General features: G+C 44.7%; 1 protein-coding gene across 3 annotated transcripts in view; it reads left to right on the top strand.

Annotated features, from left to right (window-relative positions):
• b4galnt4a (beta-1,4-N-acetyl-galactosaminyl transferase 4a) overlaps positions 1–14,690 on the top strand; it is a 148,110-nt gene that overhangs the window by 78,513 nt on the left and 54,907 nt on the right. For all 3 annotated transcript variants that reach the window (XR_009768558.1, XM_061676788.1, XM_061676787.1), the window contains exon 3: positions 11,044–11,142. Coding sequence is in view for 2 of the 3 variants with exons in the window: in XM_061676788.1 (XP_061532772.1) it covers positions 11,044–11,142 (99 nt within the window). In the remaining variant the exon portion in view is untranslated. The remainder of the gene's footprint in view (positions 1–11,043; positions 11,143–14,690) is intronic.

The following is a 14,690-nucleotide window of genomic DNA, read 5'->3' as shown; positions in this document are numbered from 1 at the left end:
GCTAGAACTCCCACGAGGTGTCGGTCTAAAAAACGTTTTACGGTCCTCCATACCATACAGGGACACAGGACCCCTGGAATCGATGGTCTGACAGTCGAATTAGAAAAGTTTACTGGTACATTATAGTTCACGACCTGTCAGACATCCATAATGAAAGTCTGGTCACAGATTCGCTGTCCTGCAGGAGGGGAGTCGTCCCGCTCTGGCACTGTTTTGTTCCTCTGAATGACCTACAAGATTGTTTCCTAAGGCCTTAGCCATCCATCCACATGAGAGGAGCAATGGAGAAAGTCATCCGCCGGAATGACTTCCAACTGAGAAGGGATGGCAGAGGACTCTGTACTGGTTGCTAATGAAGCCTCTAGTTTACGGTGCCAAACTTGACGTGAGCTGCCATTCCATATCAGGACTGACAGGGGAACTATGGAGCTCAAAAACTGGGATGGATGCGGCGGGGCAGCCCGTCACTGATGCAGATACACTGATCTGTTCGGCTGGTTGAGAGGAGTCTGAAGCTCTGGATGAGAAAGCTGTGCAGCACAGCTGCACCTCTTCCAGCACTACACAGATGACTTTTCCTGATTTCAAGGAGCTCCGTGGCCTCCTCCTGAAAATCAGACATTAATAGTACCAAGCATGGGAAAAAGGACCCTGAACACTACCTGTGAAAACCTTTTACAGAGGTAAACTTTTCGGCATAAATTAGGACTCATTTGTGTGTAGACACAGACTGGGGAGACAAAGCCCTCCATTGGAGGACCTTGTACAAGCTGCCTGTAATATTTTGTGATTTGTATTAACGCGTTTTCCATGTTTTGCTTGAGTGTAGGAGACTTAAATGATTTCTTTACTCTTCTTCCAAACGTTTTTAATATTTGTGGTGCTTTTTTCTTTGGCCTTATGTATTTGTCGGGACAAATATAAGAGGAAATGTTTTTTATTGAGGAAGCCAAATTGACTATTTATATTATTATAAGCCAAAGAGACAATTCACACTCTCGCCCTATCTTGAACAGTGTGGAAATATCACGTGAAGGTGAGGTTTCAACTGGAGTTTTGCTTCACTATTTATTTATTTTTGGTCGATTTGGGGTTTTGAGTAGATTTTATGCAGTGTGTCCCAACAACAACAACAAAAGGCTGAATTTCCTTGCTGTTCTTGGCAGAGTTTGATTGTTTTGGTAAAGTTGTTGCAATGTCTTTTTTTTCTCCTGTAAATAAAGTTTTTGTCAAAAAAAAACCAAAACACCTTATTCTTGTTCTCCTTCTTCTTCTCCCATTGTCTTGGCAATGGTCATTAATCTTCAAAACAATGAATTGGAGCCGCAGACTCTATCATTCCCATTAGCGACTGCTGCAGTCTTCTCTTATTTATGTTCCATTTTTCATTTCCAGCTCTTCCTCACTCAGCCACTCTGCTGTTGTCTCAATGACCGCCATCTCATGTCTTGTATGAATAATGCAGACGGTGAACAAAAATAGAAGCACTGATTTTCTCTCGGCTCAGATTCTGCAAGAGTTTAACAGAATAGTTGTAACTGCGTATTTTTTTCTTTTGAATTTCGTCCGGCACATGCGCTGCTAACTGTTTTTCTCTCCCACTTGTATTGTCGGTTTGCCCTTTTGAGTCCACTGGCCACGTGGCACACTGGGCACATGACCGATGGGCCGGAAGTCCTCTGGGCTGATTGTGACGTCGTTTTCCAAGAGACCGGCCCACAATTTAGTGCATTAGTCAATCCATTGGTCCATATTTAATGTAGACAGTGGAATGAACCAATCAGACCTAACCTCTTCAAGAAACATCAAGGGATGACCTGTTTATAATCAACAGTGAATTACACCAATCAGGATATAGGACAAGACGTAACTGCTGGTAAGCAGGTTGTAACGTTGGAATATATAAAAAGGGACTTTGAAATGATGGATCTAGTATCCATTACGTGTCTTGAGCAATGACAATTGCTGACTACTACCAATTAGCATTGATACTGATCAATTGACATTGCTCATGACCTTGTAATATTGCATACTTCTCAAAGCCTTGGCACCTTATTCTGATAAAATAGCAAATGGTTAGGGCTGAGATTTGTTGGATGAGGAGCAAGCGTATATTAGACCAGTGATTCTCAACTGGTGGTTGAGGCCCAAAAGTGGGTCGCGGACAGCTAGTAAAAAAAGGTATATGTATTCGTATTCTGATTTTTTTTTATTTTTTATTTTCCCGGTACAGTACAGAGCCACAGCAAGTTCCCACACGGAACATAGTATTAAGTATTAATATAGTACTTCCTTGCCCTCTAGCGACGACTTTACTCTGTACACAAATACAGTGCAGCTCCGTCTCTGGCTGGCGGATGTCATGGCTGGCAATATGCCTTTGGCTGTACTTTTTTGAAACGGCATTTAAAAATGTAATATTCTGTAAGTGTTTTCACAGGTTATTTCGAAACAAAACAAATCTTCACTGTTCTTAGCTTCTATAAAATGGGAATTTTCTTATTGTTGCAAAGTTGCAGGTATGTACAGGAGATAATATAAAAGTTAGTTGATAGTTATGCCACGGATTTAGAATTTTTAAGGATCATCTCCGTGCAAAATTACAGCATTCTTCAAAAGATTACTCGACATAGCAAATATTTCGCTGAACGACGTGAGTAGTATTATTCAAGCAACTTCATCCACATCAGTACATTCGTACAACGTGGACCGATGATCTTGTAACTTAGCTAATGATTGTTCATGCTCATTCTTTGGTCAAAGACGACACAATCACTGACATTTTACTAACAACCACAAGCAACGTAAACTACATCAGGACAACATTCTCTCGTTTTTTTCCCCCCTTCTTTTGTGGTGACTGAGTAGCGATCGGGGGTTGGCCACTTCATTAGGGACAGTTAGGAGGCGGTGAGGACGGGATCGCGTATGGGATTTTCCCCGTTTAAAAGATGATTTTGTGCTTTGTTGGTGGAAGAGGCAACAAGCATGTTACTGAGGTACAGAAAATAAATCAACCACGCCGATAATTTCAGGGAATCCGCCTTTTTTTGTTTTGTTTTTTAATCGACCGGAGGACGTACGAATAAGGTGGATGTAGCCTAGCTTGCGGAAGCATTTGTTTCTACTTTCTGGTATATGCGCAAACTATTTCAGCATTCGGCAAACCGGGTAGAAGCACTTCCACCTCGCTCGGGTGAATGGGGAAGGGAACCGTTTCAAAGCACCCATAGGAACGTTTAACACGTGCACAAGATGTCACCACAGAGCCATCAAAGATGACAATAGACGGTGTTTAGGCTTTGTTCATGTTTACATGTATGATATCTTATTTGTACGAATAAATGATATATGTGTATTTAACCTGTGTCTGAAGACACTAGCCATAAAGAGAACAACATTTTAGCAAGTTTGGCAATCAAGGAATCAATTGTAGTTACGCTTGTTAGCATAGCATACACAGGAAGTCAGCTATCCTGTGTTCCGCGTTAGTCACGTGACGTTCCGCATATAGTGGATTATGGCCTGAAAACCTGATGAACCTTGATTTTCAGGATATGACCGGTTGCTCTGAATATACTACACAGCACGTCAATACTCAACCAGAAAAGACACATTTTACGTCGACTTTGGGGTCCATGTGAGGATTTCCACAGCGACAATCGTTTTTTTTTCGTTTCGTCTACTACTCGGTGAACCCCCTTCCCAGAACGATCCCCCATTAAACTCATACGGGCCGAAATTCCATTGTTCTCTAAGCTGACCCCCTAAAAATTACCGTGACGTTTCTGTGACACGACTCGCTCTAAAAAACCCTCGACTTGAATTGAACATTCTATAGGGGGTCCCATTAAAGAACATATCAACTGTCTGTCGGAGGTGGGGCCCACCAGACAGCGCCGCTAGTAAGGGGCCCCTCTGCGGGTTTTGCCGACAGCCAAATATTGTCATCGCGCTGTTTAAGCAGTTCTTGATCCTCCTTTTGTTCCTGTTCTTAGAGTGTCCCTCCTCGCTTGCTGTACAGCGAGTCTGCTGCATCCTCGTTCGGCCTCTAGTTGTTTACAAATACGTGCGGTACATATTTTACAGCTGTGTCATGCTGTATGCCAATTTACATTTTTGTGGGCCAGCCATGCAGCCCTGTGCGACTGCACACGTTGCACATGCCTATTACACCACTGCCGATGAGGCTCTAATGAGCCCTATGAAGTCTGCCTAGCAACAAGTGCCGTTTCAAATGTCTGAAGTGAGAAATTGGAATGCACATCAGTCATTGAGAGAGCAATGTCGTTTTTCCTGCTCGTATACAATTCAAATATAATTAATTTGTCAGTGTTTCACTTCTTTTGCAGTGCTTCATTTTTTACTGTGCTACTTTCTACGGCGTTTTCTGTGTTATTATAAAATATGAGGGCAATTGTGAGTTGAGAAGCTGAGGGGAGAAACATTCCATCCATTTTCTGTACCGCTTATCCTCACTGGGGTCGCGGGCGTGCCGGAGCCAATCCCAGCTATCTTCGGGCGAGTGGAGGGGTACACCCTGAACTGGTCGCCAGCCAATCGTAGGGCACATATAAGCACACAACCGTTCACACTCACATTCACACCTACGGGCAATTTAGAGTCTTCAATTAACCTAGCATGCATGTTTTTGGGATGCGGGAGGAAACCGGAGTGCCCGGAGAAAAGCCACGCAGGCACGGACAGAACATGCAAACGCCACACAGGCGGGGCTGGGATTTGAACCCCAGTCCTCAAAACCGCGTTGTCCACCGTGCCGCCCCGGGATCGACATTCCAATGAGTTTATTTTCAATAGTGAGCGGTGTTGTGAGTGCTAAAGATGGCGCTTATGAGCATGAGCATCACTTTTGCCATGGTCACTGTTTTAGCTTCAAATTGTACAAGCAAAATTAACCAAGCAGACTTTTTTTCCCAGCAAAGCGAAGTCGGTGTTAAGATTTGAACAGCCATCGATTGTTCATTGTTCAGTGTTTCGAGCGCTGTCTGTCCAAGTTGTTCGCTTCATCGCCAACTCTCATTTTGCTCATTCCGACCACAGTTTATGGCTTCATTTTCTCTTGTCGGTTTCAGTGACTCTTCTCATGGCGTTGATGCATTACGAGCTGCCCTATTTCAACAGTTCTATTCCGGTGACATGTTCAATAATGTGCCTATCAAAACTTAAAGCAGAGAGACAGCCAAGCCCATCCTTTTGCAGCGGAACCTCTCAAGTTGAACACCTCTGATGCCATACACTGGACTGTAACTCTGAATTCCTCCAGTATAGTGAGTAATATGGCAGCAGCGTTCCCCAACCGCGGACCGGTTAGGAGTCGGCATTTTTCTCACAGACCGGCTGTGACACACACACACACACACACACGCGCACACTCTTGCCTCGCTTCTGCTTCCTCCTTCGCCGTTCGTGGCGCATCCACTGTGGGCGCGATGCAGCAGTGGGGGTCGGAGTTATTGTAGGCCGCCAGACCAGACTGCAGTTCCGTAGCTCGTCAATGAGAGTAGACTTTTAACTCGGTAAAAGTAGTTGTGCCTGTGTCGAGCAGCGAGCTACGACTGTATCTGTATCGGAGCGGACTTGGTGCGTGGGAGTTAACTGTTGCGATAAACCCGTATTTTAAGTAGGACTCCTGATACAGTGTTGTTTTGTTTGTGAACGTTTCGTTCAAAGGAACGAATCTTTTCAGTTAAAGTCACGAGCTGGATTAGTTTCTGAAATGATTTCGTTCTTTGAGCTCTGCCGCCGGTAGTCACCCCGCTCGGAAACAGAAGCGTTCGAGCCGGCCGGGACCGGAAACGGAAGCGTTCTGTGCAGTCTCGACGTTTCAATTGAGACGCGCAGCTGTTGCGGCGGGGAAAATCCAGTCAATTTTCAAAATAAAACGCATTGACACGTGAATTGCAATACAACAGAAATTATATAAATTGGTCATTCTTTCTATGCGGCCCGGTAACAAATGCCTCACGGCACGGTACCGGTCCGTGCACCGGTGGTTGGGGACCACTGATATACAGTTAAACCACTGTTGTCCATGACGTCACGTAAGACTTCCACATTGCACACCCAATTCACTTCAGTGATCGTTAAAGATTGACATTTAACTCTGCGTGTGTTTTGCTTGTTCTTTTGGCTTTTTTGTTTGTTTGTTTTTTTGCAACTTATTCAAAAAGAAGAACACGTATTGTATTGTTGTTACGTTAACAGTGATTAACTTCATTGTACATTTCTGTTTACACGATCGGGAGTTCTGGGGCAGATCAGCGAGTTTAAAAAAAACAAACAACCGTTCACACTCACATTCATACCTACGGGCAATTTAGAGTCTTCAATTAACCAACCACGCATGGTTTGGAGATGTGGGAGGAAACAGGAGTACCCGGACGAAACCTACGCAGGCACGGGGAGAACATGCAAACTCCACACAGACGGGGCCGGGATTTGAACCCAGGTCCTCAAAACCGTGAGGCGGATGTGCTAACGAGTCGTCCACCGTGCCGCCACCCTAGAATCCATTATTTCAGAATTTGAGTCAATTCATCCATCATCCTGGAATGGGTAATGTTCAACCTTAGAGGTTCCACTGGATTTTTGTACTTTGTTGTTCTTTTGCTGAAAGTGTGTGCGTGGGAGTTTGATGAAGCCATGTATGTGAGGCGCCCCAGATCTGTGCCCTACTTCATCCCTTTCCCTCCGTCTAGCACGTGGACTTCCACTTCCCTGCAGACTTGTGCTTGTTTGTGTTTAATAAGGGAGATTCATTAAGCTCATTGATATTCTTTGTTTGGGCTCCGATCAGCAAGGACGTGTGTATTGTGTGACCATGCGAGAAGGGAACAGCGAACTCCCAGCGCAGTGGTATGATATTGTATATGAGTCAAAATATTCCTGATCAGCCCGCATATCTATCATGCAGTCATTTGGACGCATACATGGCAATACATGCAACAACTCAGTTTTACTGCTGGAGTCGTTATGTCTCCTGAGCTTGAATGCTCCTAATTCACTGTGTTTTAAATCACGAATTGTTGTAAGTGTAAGTGGGAGTCATTTAGTTGACAGCATTATTAAGGTTTGATAAGCATTTGCTTTCGCTAGCGTGATTTGCGTTCACCTGTTTTGCCGTTATGCAATTTTAAATACATGAGACAGTTTAACATGCTCCTTAACATCAGTTTTAATTACCACAGAAATATGATGAAACGGTTTTGGGCTCAGCGCCAGGAAACATTAGGTCTGCTTCTAATTTAGAGACTAAAAGAATCTTAAACTCGTGTAGCTTGCAATAAGTGATGACAAGAGCTTGACAACATGAAGTCGATACTCAGTTTTCGAGGTAAGAATGCGGTGCGACCTTATGTCAATGACTTAATCTGAGGCTTTTTCATTTCATCGATAAGAAGACTTCCGGGGGGATTAAGCAGCGCAAGCATTTTTGCTCAATGAATATAGAACATCATAACGTTTCAAGGATAATCATATATCATGTGCTGTACGGCCATCATAGTCTGGTAGGCCTGATAATGAAAGCTGATTAGCTGTCAGCCCAATTGTCTTCCTATGCATCCTGGTTTATTTAGGATACACCAACTCCACATCAACTTTTCCAAGAAGTCATCACATTTAAGATGTGTTTTTTTTATTTTTTTATCATTCTAATAGAAATGCTGGCTTTTGTTAGTATTCAGTATATTCAAACCTCGATGTACTGTATTGTTAAATTTGTTGTTTTGGCAGTTTTATATTGTATACAATCAGGATTTTTGCCGACGCTGAACTGCCAACAAAAAAAAGTGGCACGTCATATTAAGGTTGGTTTGTCCATCTAGTCATAAGTTGGCCTACTTTGTGGTTTATGGAGGATGACAAACAGACAGGAGTGCCCTTTGTCATTCTGTGGAGTGGAAGTTTCCATTGACGTCCAAATGAATCAAATGGTCAAATAAATAATTTCGCAGCCAGGTGAAACTCACTCTGTTCACTGTAAGTCAGCATTAGAATCAACTTAGGGGACATTCCCCCTTAGAATGTTCAGAACTTGTGTTTCCTTGCCGCTGTTGTACGAAGTGACGATGCCTTTGACGAGCTGATGTCAGGCTGTTCTTCTTCAAGCCGCAAACCTGTCGGGCCTCTCCGTCGGGCCTCCCCCGGTCGCAGTCAAGTAGGCCATTCCATTTCGCCTCAGTTGCTTCCAGATATCATCATCAACAGTCGGTTCTACATTCGATTATTATACTCATCTCTGACAAGCACTTTGCTTGGACCACACACTGTCGTACAATGAAAAGAAAGAAAGCGAGGAAACAAAATCTTACAAATACAAAATTGTCTTTAATGTAAAAATAGGTCATAGGTAATCTGATAATGACATGACCGACACATTTGAAAGCTGTTTCAAAATATCCCTCCTCCATTTTATTTCCTAACGACCAAGCGAGAAATTGCCTTCACAATGGTTTCTGCATGTGACTTGGTGATAAAGGTCAGCGTGTGAGTGCAAATGACACAGGTCTGGCTCTTTTAGTTACTCTGGTAGCTGACAGGAGGGAAGCCTATTGTTCATTTCTTCATCATTACCTTCTTTGCCCTCCTTCATCTCGCTCCCTTGGAAGTCAAAAAAGTGATCAAAGACTCAGCATCCCCCCCCCCCCCCCCCCTCCCCCATCAAAATATTTTGCAGAAACTGGCACCTTCTCTACAAATACCCTCAGTCCCTCAGTTGTGAGGTGCTTAAAACCCCTCAAAGTTGTCACAGGGTAGGTACGCATTTTTAAAATCTCTGCCTTTTTAACAGTGCTGCTCCCCCTGGTCCTACCATAGGAACAGAAGGCCTTTATCGCCTCATTGCTGAGAACTTTGTATTCCCAACTGGTCCACCGGAGCGTCCGGAGTACCCGGAGAAAACCCACGCAGGCACGAGGAGAACATGTAAACTCCACGCAGGCGAGGCCGGAATATAACACGGGTCCGCAGAACTGTGAGGCGGATGTGCTAACGTGTCGTCCGCCGTGCTGCCTCGCTCCAGGCATGGCTAATAATCATAGGGATAACTGATAATAATAATTAGAATCATTGGTAATAATAATAGGGATAACTAATAATAATCATCATAACTAATAATAAGTGGTAATAATAGGGATGACTAATAATAATAATGAGGATAACTAATAATAATAATGAGGATAACTAATAATAATAATAATAATTATTATTAATAGGCAGTGCGGTGAACAACTGGTTAGCACATCTGCATCTGAGGACTGGGGTTCAAATCCCGGCGCCGCCTGTGTGGAGTTTTCATGTTCTCCCCGTGCCGGCGTGGGTTTTCTCCGGGTACTCCGGTTTCCTCCCACATCCCAAAAGCATGCGTGGTAGTTTCACTGAAGACTCTAAATTGCCCGTAGCGATTGGCTGTCGACCATTTCAGGGTGTACCCCGCCTCTCACCTAGAGTCAGCCGGGATAGGCTCCAGCATGCCCACGACCCCAGGGAGGATAAGCGGTACGGAAGATGGATGGAGGGATCTCTGGAGTGACATTCAAGTATTTGTTGGTCTGTCTGTCATGCTTCCCGGCTTCCATCTTCACCGGGCAGACCGCGACATGGAATCATCGGGGAAAACAAAAGGCGGCGGGGGATGCTTCTATGTCAACGGAAAATGGTGTACGGACGTCACGGAGCTCAGGACACGCTGCGGCCCTCATTTAGAGTCGCCGTTTGCCAAGTATGTCCAAAAAAAACGCACAAGGAATGCGTCTCCGGTAGTTGGAGCCGCTCTAGTACGACAACAGACAGTCAGTTGACAGAGAGCACTTTGGAGACAAAGACATTGAGAAAAGAAGTCACTGAGCAATAAAGGGTTGCTCGTTATCTGGTAATGCCGGTACAATATTATTATTATTTTTTGGGGACAATTGTGCAAAAAGACACAGAGTCCTCGAGCACTTAGAGCAGTTTGAATGACGAATAAAGCAAGAGTCCGGTGCAATGACCATTGTGCAAAGGGCGCCGAGACTTCAAGGAGTGGACGCGGTTTCAAGCGACTAGTAGCGCGATTCTGATCACCATAGTTTAACCCTGGATGTATCCAATGAGCGGCACGGTGGCCGACTGGTTAGAGCGTCAGCCTCACAGTTCTGAGGACCCGGGTTCAATCCCCGCGGGGCCCCGCCTGTGTGGAGTTTGCATGTTCTCCCCGTGCCTGCGTGGGTTTTCTCCGGGCACTCCGGTTTCCTCCCGCATCCCAAAAACATGCATCAATTGGAGACTCTCAATTGCCCGTAGGCGTGACTGTGAGTGCGAATGGTTGTCTGTTTGTATGTGCCCTGCGATTGGCTGGCAACCAGTTCAGGGTGTACCCCGCCTCCTGCCCGATGACAGCTGGGATAGGCTCCCGCGTGAGGAGAAGCGGCTCAGAAAATGGATGGATGGATGGATATATCCAATGACAGTTATTGTAGACACAATCATAATCATAGAAGGTATTGATGAGGCACTGATGTCTCTACAGTTTGGGTCTTGACTGGCCTTGAGAGTAAATCTCAAGTCTCCTATGTTTGAGTTTGAGACCAGACCACCCAAAAGAGATGAAGTCAGTCTATTCTAGTTTTTGCCCGTTTCCAGTTCAAAATGTTGCAGTGTAAAAATACCTCAAGTCAAAGGCTGGAGTAAGAATGAGTGTCGAAGAGAGTTCCATCGAGGTTTTAACAAGGGGAATAACCCTCAGCATGTGTGTAAGTGTGTGCTGTCCTCAGATGAGCATAATGGACAGTTTAAGCTTCGAGCACTCCCATCAGTGAGACAGGCCCGCGCTTTGAGCTAATGATGGTACTTCATCTCTGTTATTGAGAGTATTCATGATGACGGATGGATTTTATGCCTCTGTGCACAGATGGATGTGTGAGTCAATGGCAGGATTAAATCGTTGACTTAAAATCAGGATTTCCTTGCGTAAGTGTCTCTTTTGGGTGACTTATCTTGGAATTTGAGGAGAATAACTATATTGCATTTCCTTCTCTCTTCAAGGATGACGAGACGATTGCAGGAGTTTCCGACAGCAGAGGCCACTCCCACATCCGCAAGTTTCTTACTGAGCACTATAAGAAATTGCCATGGAAACCAGAGGTAATTACCTTTCTCTTTTTTTTTTTGTATCCTCACTTAGCCCTGAGTACTTGTTCTGAGGGCCACCAATCTTTTAAACATTCAGGTCCAGTTGCTTGTTGTATTTGTATGACTCATCACCTCAACTTTCCTTGGTGACTCATAATGTACACACGTTAAAATGTTAGTAATCAGCCTTAACCAGAAAGCATATCATTGGCATTCTGGGACACATTTTTCCTTTGTGAACATAATTGAACTGAAAATGTGTTATTGTTCTGTCCTTCGTGTTACAAAGACGGTTAATCGTTCCCATCTGAACTGTTGTCTAAGAAAATCTGTACATGACTGTTAAATTATTGCACTAGAATGATATTTCATCAAAACCTATTCAAGCATGACAGACGGGGTTACTTTGCGATAAGGAACAATCTGTAACCTGTTGAACCTACTTTAATCAAGTGTGCATTTGTGTGATAATGTGAACCTTTCCCTCCACTCTCCCCTCCGAATCACCACAGTGTTTTTCGAGAAATTTGAGTAAGCAGTTGTCTGAAAGGAATATTTACATTGACAGCTTTGTTGTGAACAATGCCAATTGCAGGAGAAGCTGATGATTGCGTGTGGACCTACTGATAATATTATTGCAGTCTCTAATGACATACAATTCTCATACTCCTCAGTTTTGACTGTCATTCAGGTGTTACCGGTAATTAATTCAATCATGTCGTGTGCAGTGTTTTATGACCACGTGTACACTCTGATTAGAGGCAATACAAGAGCTGTATCAAATAATCTGCCTTTTAAAATGCACGCGTTCATCGAGAGTCATTCAATTAACAATATGTTTGTCTGCGCGGTGTAGGACAGCACTACATCATATTGAGAGCTGCGCATTTTGTCCTTTTGCCATGCAGAAGAGATCTTTTTCATTTCGTTCTTGCATCTGGCCTCATCGGCTTGTAAAAGTGGCCATCATTTTGTAACAGGTCGGTGTGTAGTTCCGTTGACTTCGGTGAAGTTCAGACTCTAAGCCATGGCATTTACACCAGCTTTTATATTTTCCAGATCGCAAGAGCATCATGTTTTCATCTTTTCTTACCAAAATCGAATTTACTGTTCATGAAATTTTCAATGAGCTCCATGTATAGTGAAATGTTCGCATTCTTAAATGAAATCCGCACCCATCGAAGCATCCGGATTGGTATGCAGATCTGCTTTGCTCTCATCGTGCCAAAAAGTGGACGTATTGCTATTGCCTACCTAGTAGCCTTCATGTTGAAGGCGATCGACCTGGCCGCGGAAAAACACAATCGAGCCGCCAAATCGAAAGAGCTTCTGGACATTGTTTTTTTTTTTTTTGTGGTACTAGCGGTATTTCTGCTTCTGTGTTACCTCCGAACCGTGAGGCAGATGTGCTAACCAGTCGGTCACCGTGCCGCCTACACAGTATTCTTAAAAAAAAAAATAAAAGCTTTAAAAAAAAAAAAGTACAAACTATTGAGTTGAATTTGCTGATTGTCTATTTCTTCTTGACATGATTGATCAAATCTACCTGTGCTGCACCACCATCAGGCTAAGGAGTGCACACCAGAGTGGGCAGCACACTATGTTTAATATGTATCATTTTTTAAATCTACTATGTGGAAAAAATGTCAGATCTTTTAGTAGATTTTGTGGGTGGGGCTCATAATTCACGTAAGAAATAAACAATGAATTCTTTCTCGTGGTTACTCAGTCAGCCATTGCAGAGCACAGCCGATCTGCTTTCTCTGCTTTCTCTGCTCACCATCGGTCCTAATTACTGACACTAACTTGTTTTCCTGGTGGACGGCCAAAATGGCAGAGGTCCGAGGGGCCACCAAGCTGGCACTGTCAGAGGCGTACACCTTGTCTGGTGGAGGTAGAGTGGGGCCATATGCCAGCTGTCACAGCCTGACAGAGGTCACACAGGCATGCAGAGGCATTCATATAAGCCACGTACACACTTACACTGCTATCGCCAAATGCACAGATGCCGACTTCCATGCACACGTGGAGATTTCGTTTTAGACAGCGTATAGATGACTTCTGGTGTGGGCCCTAATTAGTGTCACCAAGTGGTGAACTCATCCAATGGAGATGGATATCGAAGCCAAGAACTCCGAGAGGGGAAAGAGACACTAGAGCCCGGTCTGCTTGAGCTGAGAATTTCAAAGAAATCAGCCGCAATTTGCAACCAACAATGCTGCCCAGATGCCAACAACAGCCCAGCCTCCTTGACCATGAGGTAACTCCACGACCACTTTACAACTGAATGGAAAATCATTGAAGTTTCTCCCCGTGCCTGCGTGGCTTTTCTCCGGGCACTCCGGTTTCCTCCCACATCCTAAAAACATGCACGGTAGGTCGACTGAAGACTCTAAATTGTCCGTAGGCGTGAATGTGAGTGCGAATGGTTGTTTGTTTATATGTGCCCTGCGATTGGCTGGCGATCAGTTCGGGGTGTGCCCGTCTCCCGCCCGATGATAGCTGGGATGGGCTCCAGCGCGCCTGCGACCCCAGTGAGGAGAAGAAAATGGATAGTGGAAGTTTCCACCTAACGACTCTGGTGGACTGACAATGGCCTCTCAGCTAGGCGGCTCTCTCTCTCTCTCTCTCTCTCTCTCTCTCTCTCTCTCTCTCTCTCTCTCTCTCTCTCTCTCTCTCTCTCTCTCTCTCTCTCTATATATATATATATATATATATATATATATATATATATATATATATATTATTATTATAATTATTTTTATTTTGTATTCTCTTTGAATCTGAACCTTGAAAATTGGGAGGCTTCTGGGAAAACTATGAGGCTTGGCTTCTTTCTTTTAAGCTGCATTGTTTTTTTTATGTATGCATTTTTTAAATAGTTAATCACGATTGATATTGCTAACTTTGACAGCCGCCTGTTACATTTTTAGTTTTAAAATGATCCATCCATCCTTCCATTTTGCAGTCGAGAGACATAGTCTCTCCAGCGTGTCCCGGGTCGTCCCCGGGGTCTCCTCCCGGCGGGACGTGCCCGGAACACCTCACCGGGGAGGCGTCCGGGAGGCATCCGAATCACCTCATCTGGCTCCTCTCGATGCGGAGGAGCAGAGGGTCTACTCTGAGCCCCTCCCGGATGACCGAGCTTCTCACCCGTTCTCTTAGGGAGAGCCCGGACACCCTGCGGAGGAAACTCATTTCGGACGCTTGTATCTACGATCTTGTTCTTTCGGTCACGACCCACAGCTCGTGGCGGCCGTAGGTGATGAAGGTCGGAACGAAGATCGACCGGTAAATCGAGAGCTTCGCCTTTCGGCTCAGCTCCTTCTTCACCACGACGGACCGATGCAAAGTCCGCATCACTGCGGACGCCGCAGCGATCCGCCTGTCGATCTCCCGTTCCATTCTTCCCTCGCTCGTGAACAAGACCCCGAGATACTTGAACTCTTCCACTTGGGGCAGGATCTCATCCCCGACCATCATTTTTTTTACCTCCAAAACATTGGGGGCACAACTGCCTCACAGTTCTGAGGATGCGGGTTCAAATGCGGCCTCGCCTG

The sequence above is a fragment of the Phycodurus eques genome, chromosome 5, assembly GCF_024500275.1.
Source record: "Phycodurus eques isolate BA_2022a chromosome 5, UOR_Pequ_1.1, whole genome shotgun sequence".
NCBI classification, from domain to species: Eukaryota; Metazoa; Chordata; class Actinopteri; order Syngnathiformes; family Syngnathidae; genus Phycodurus; species Phycodurus eques.
This window is presented reverse-complemented; position numbering and strand designations above follow the sequence as displayed.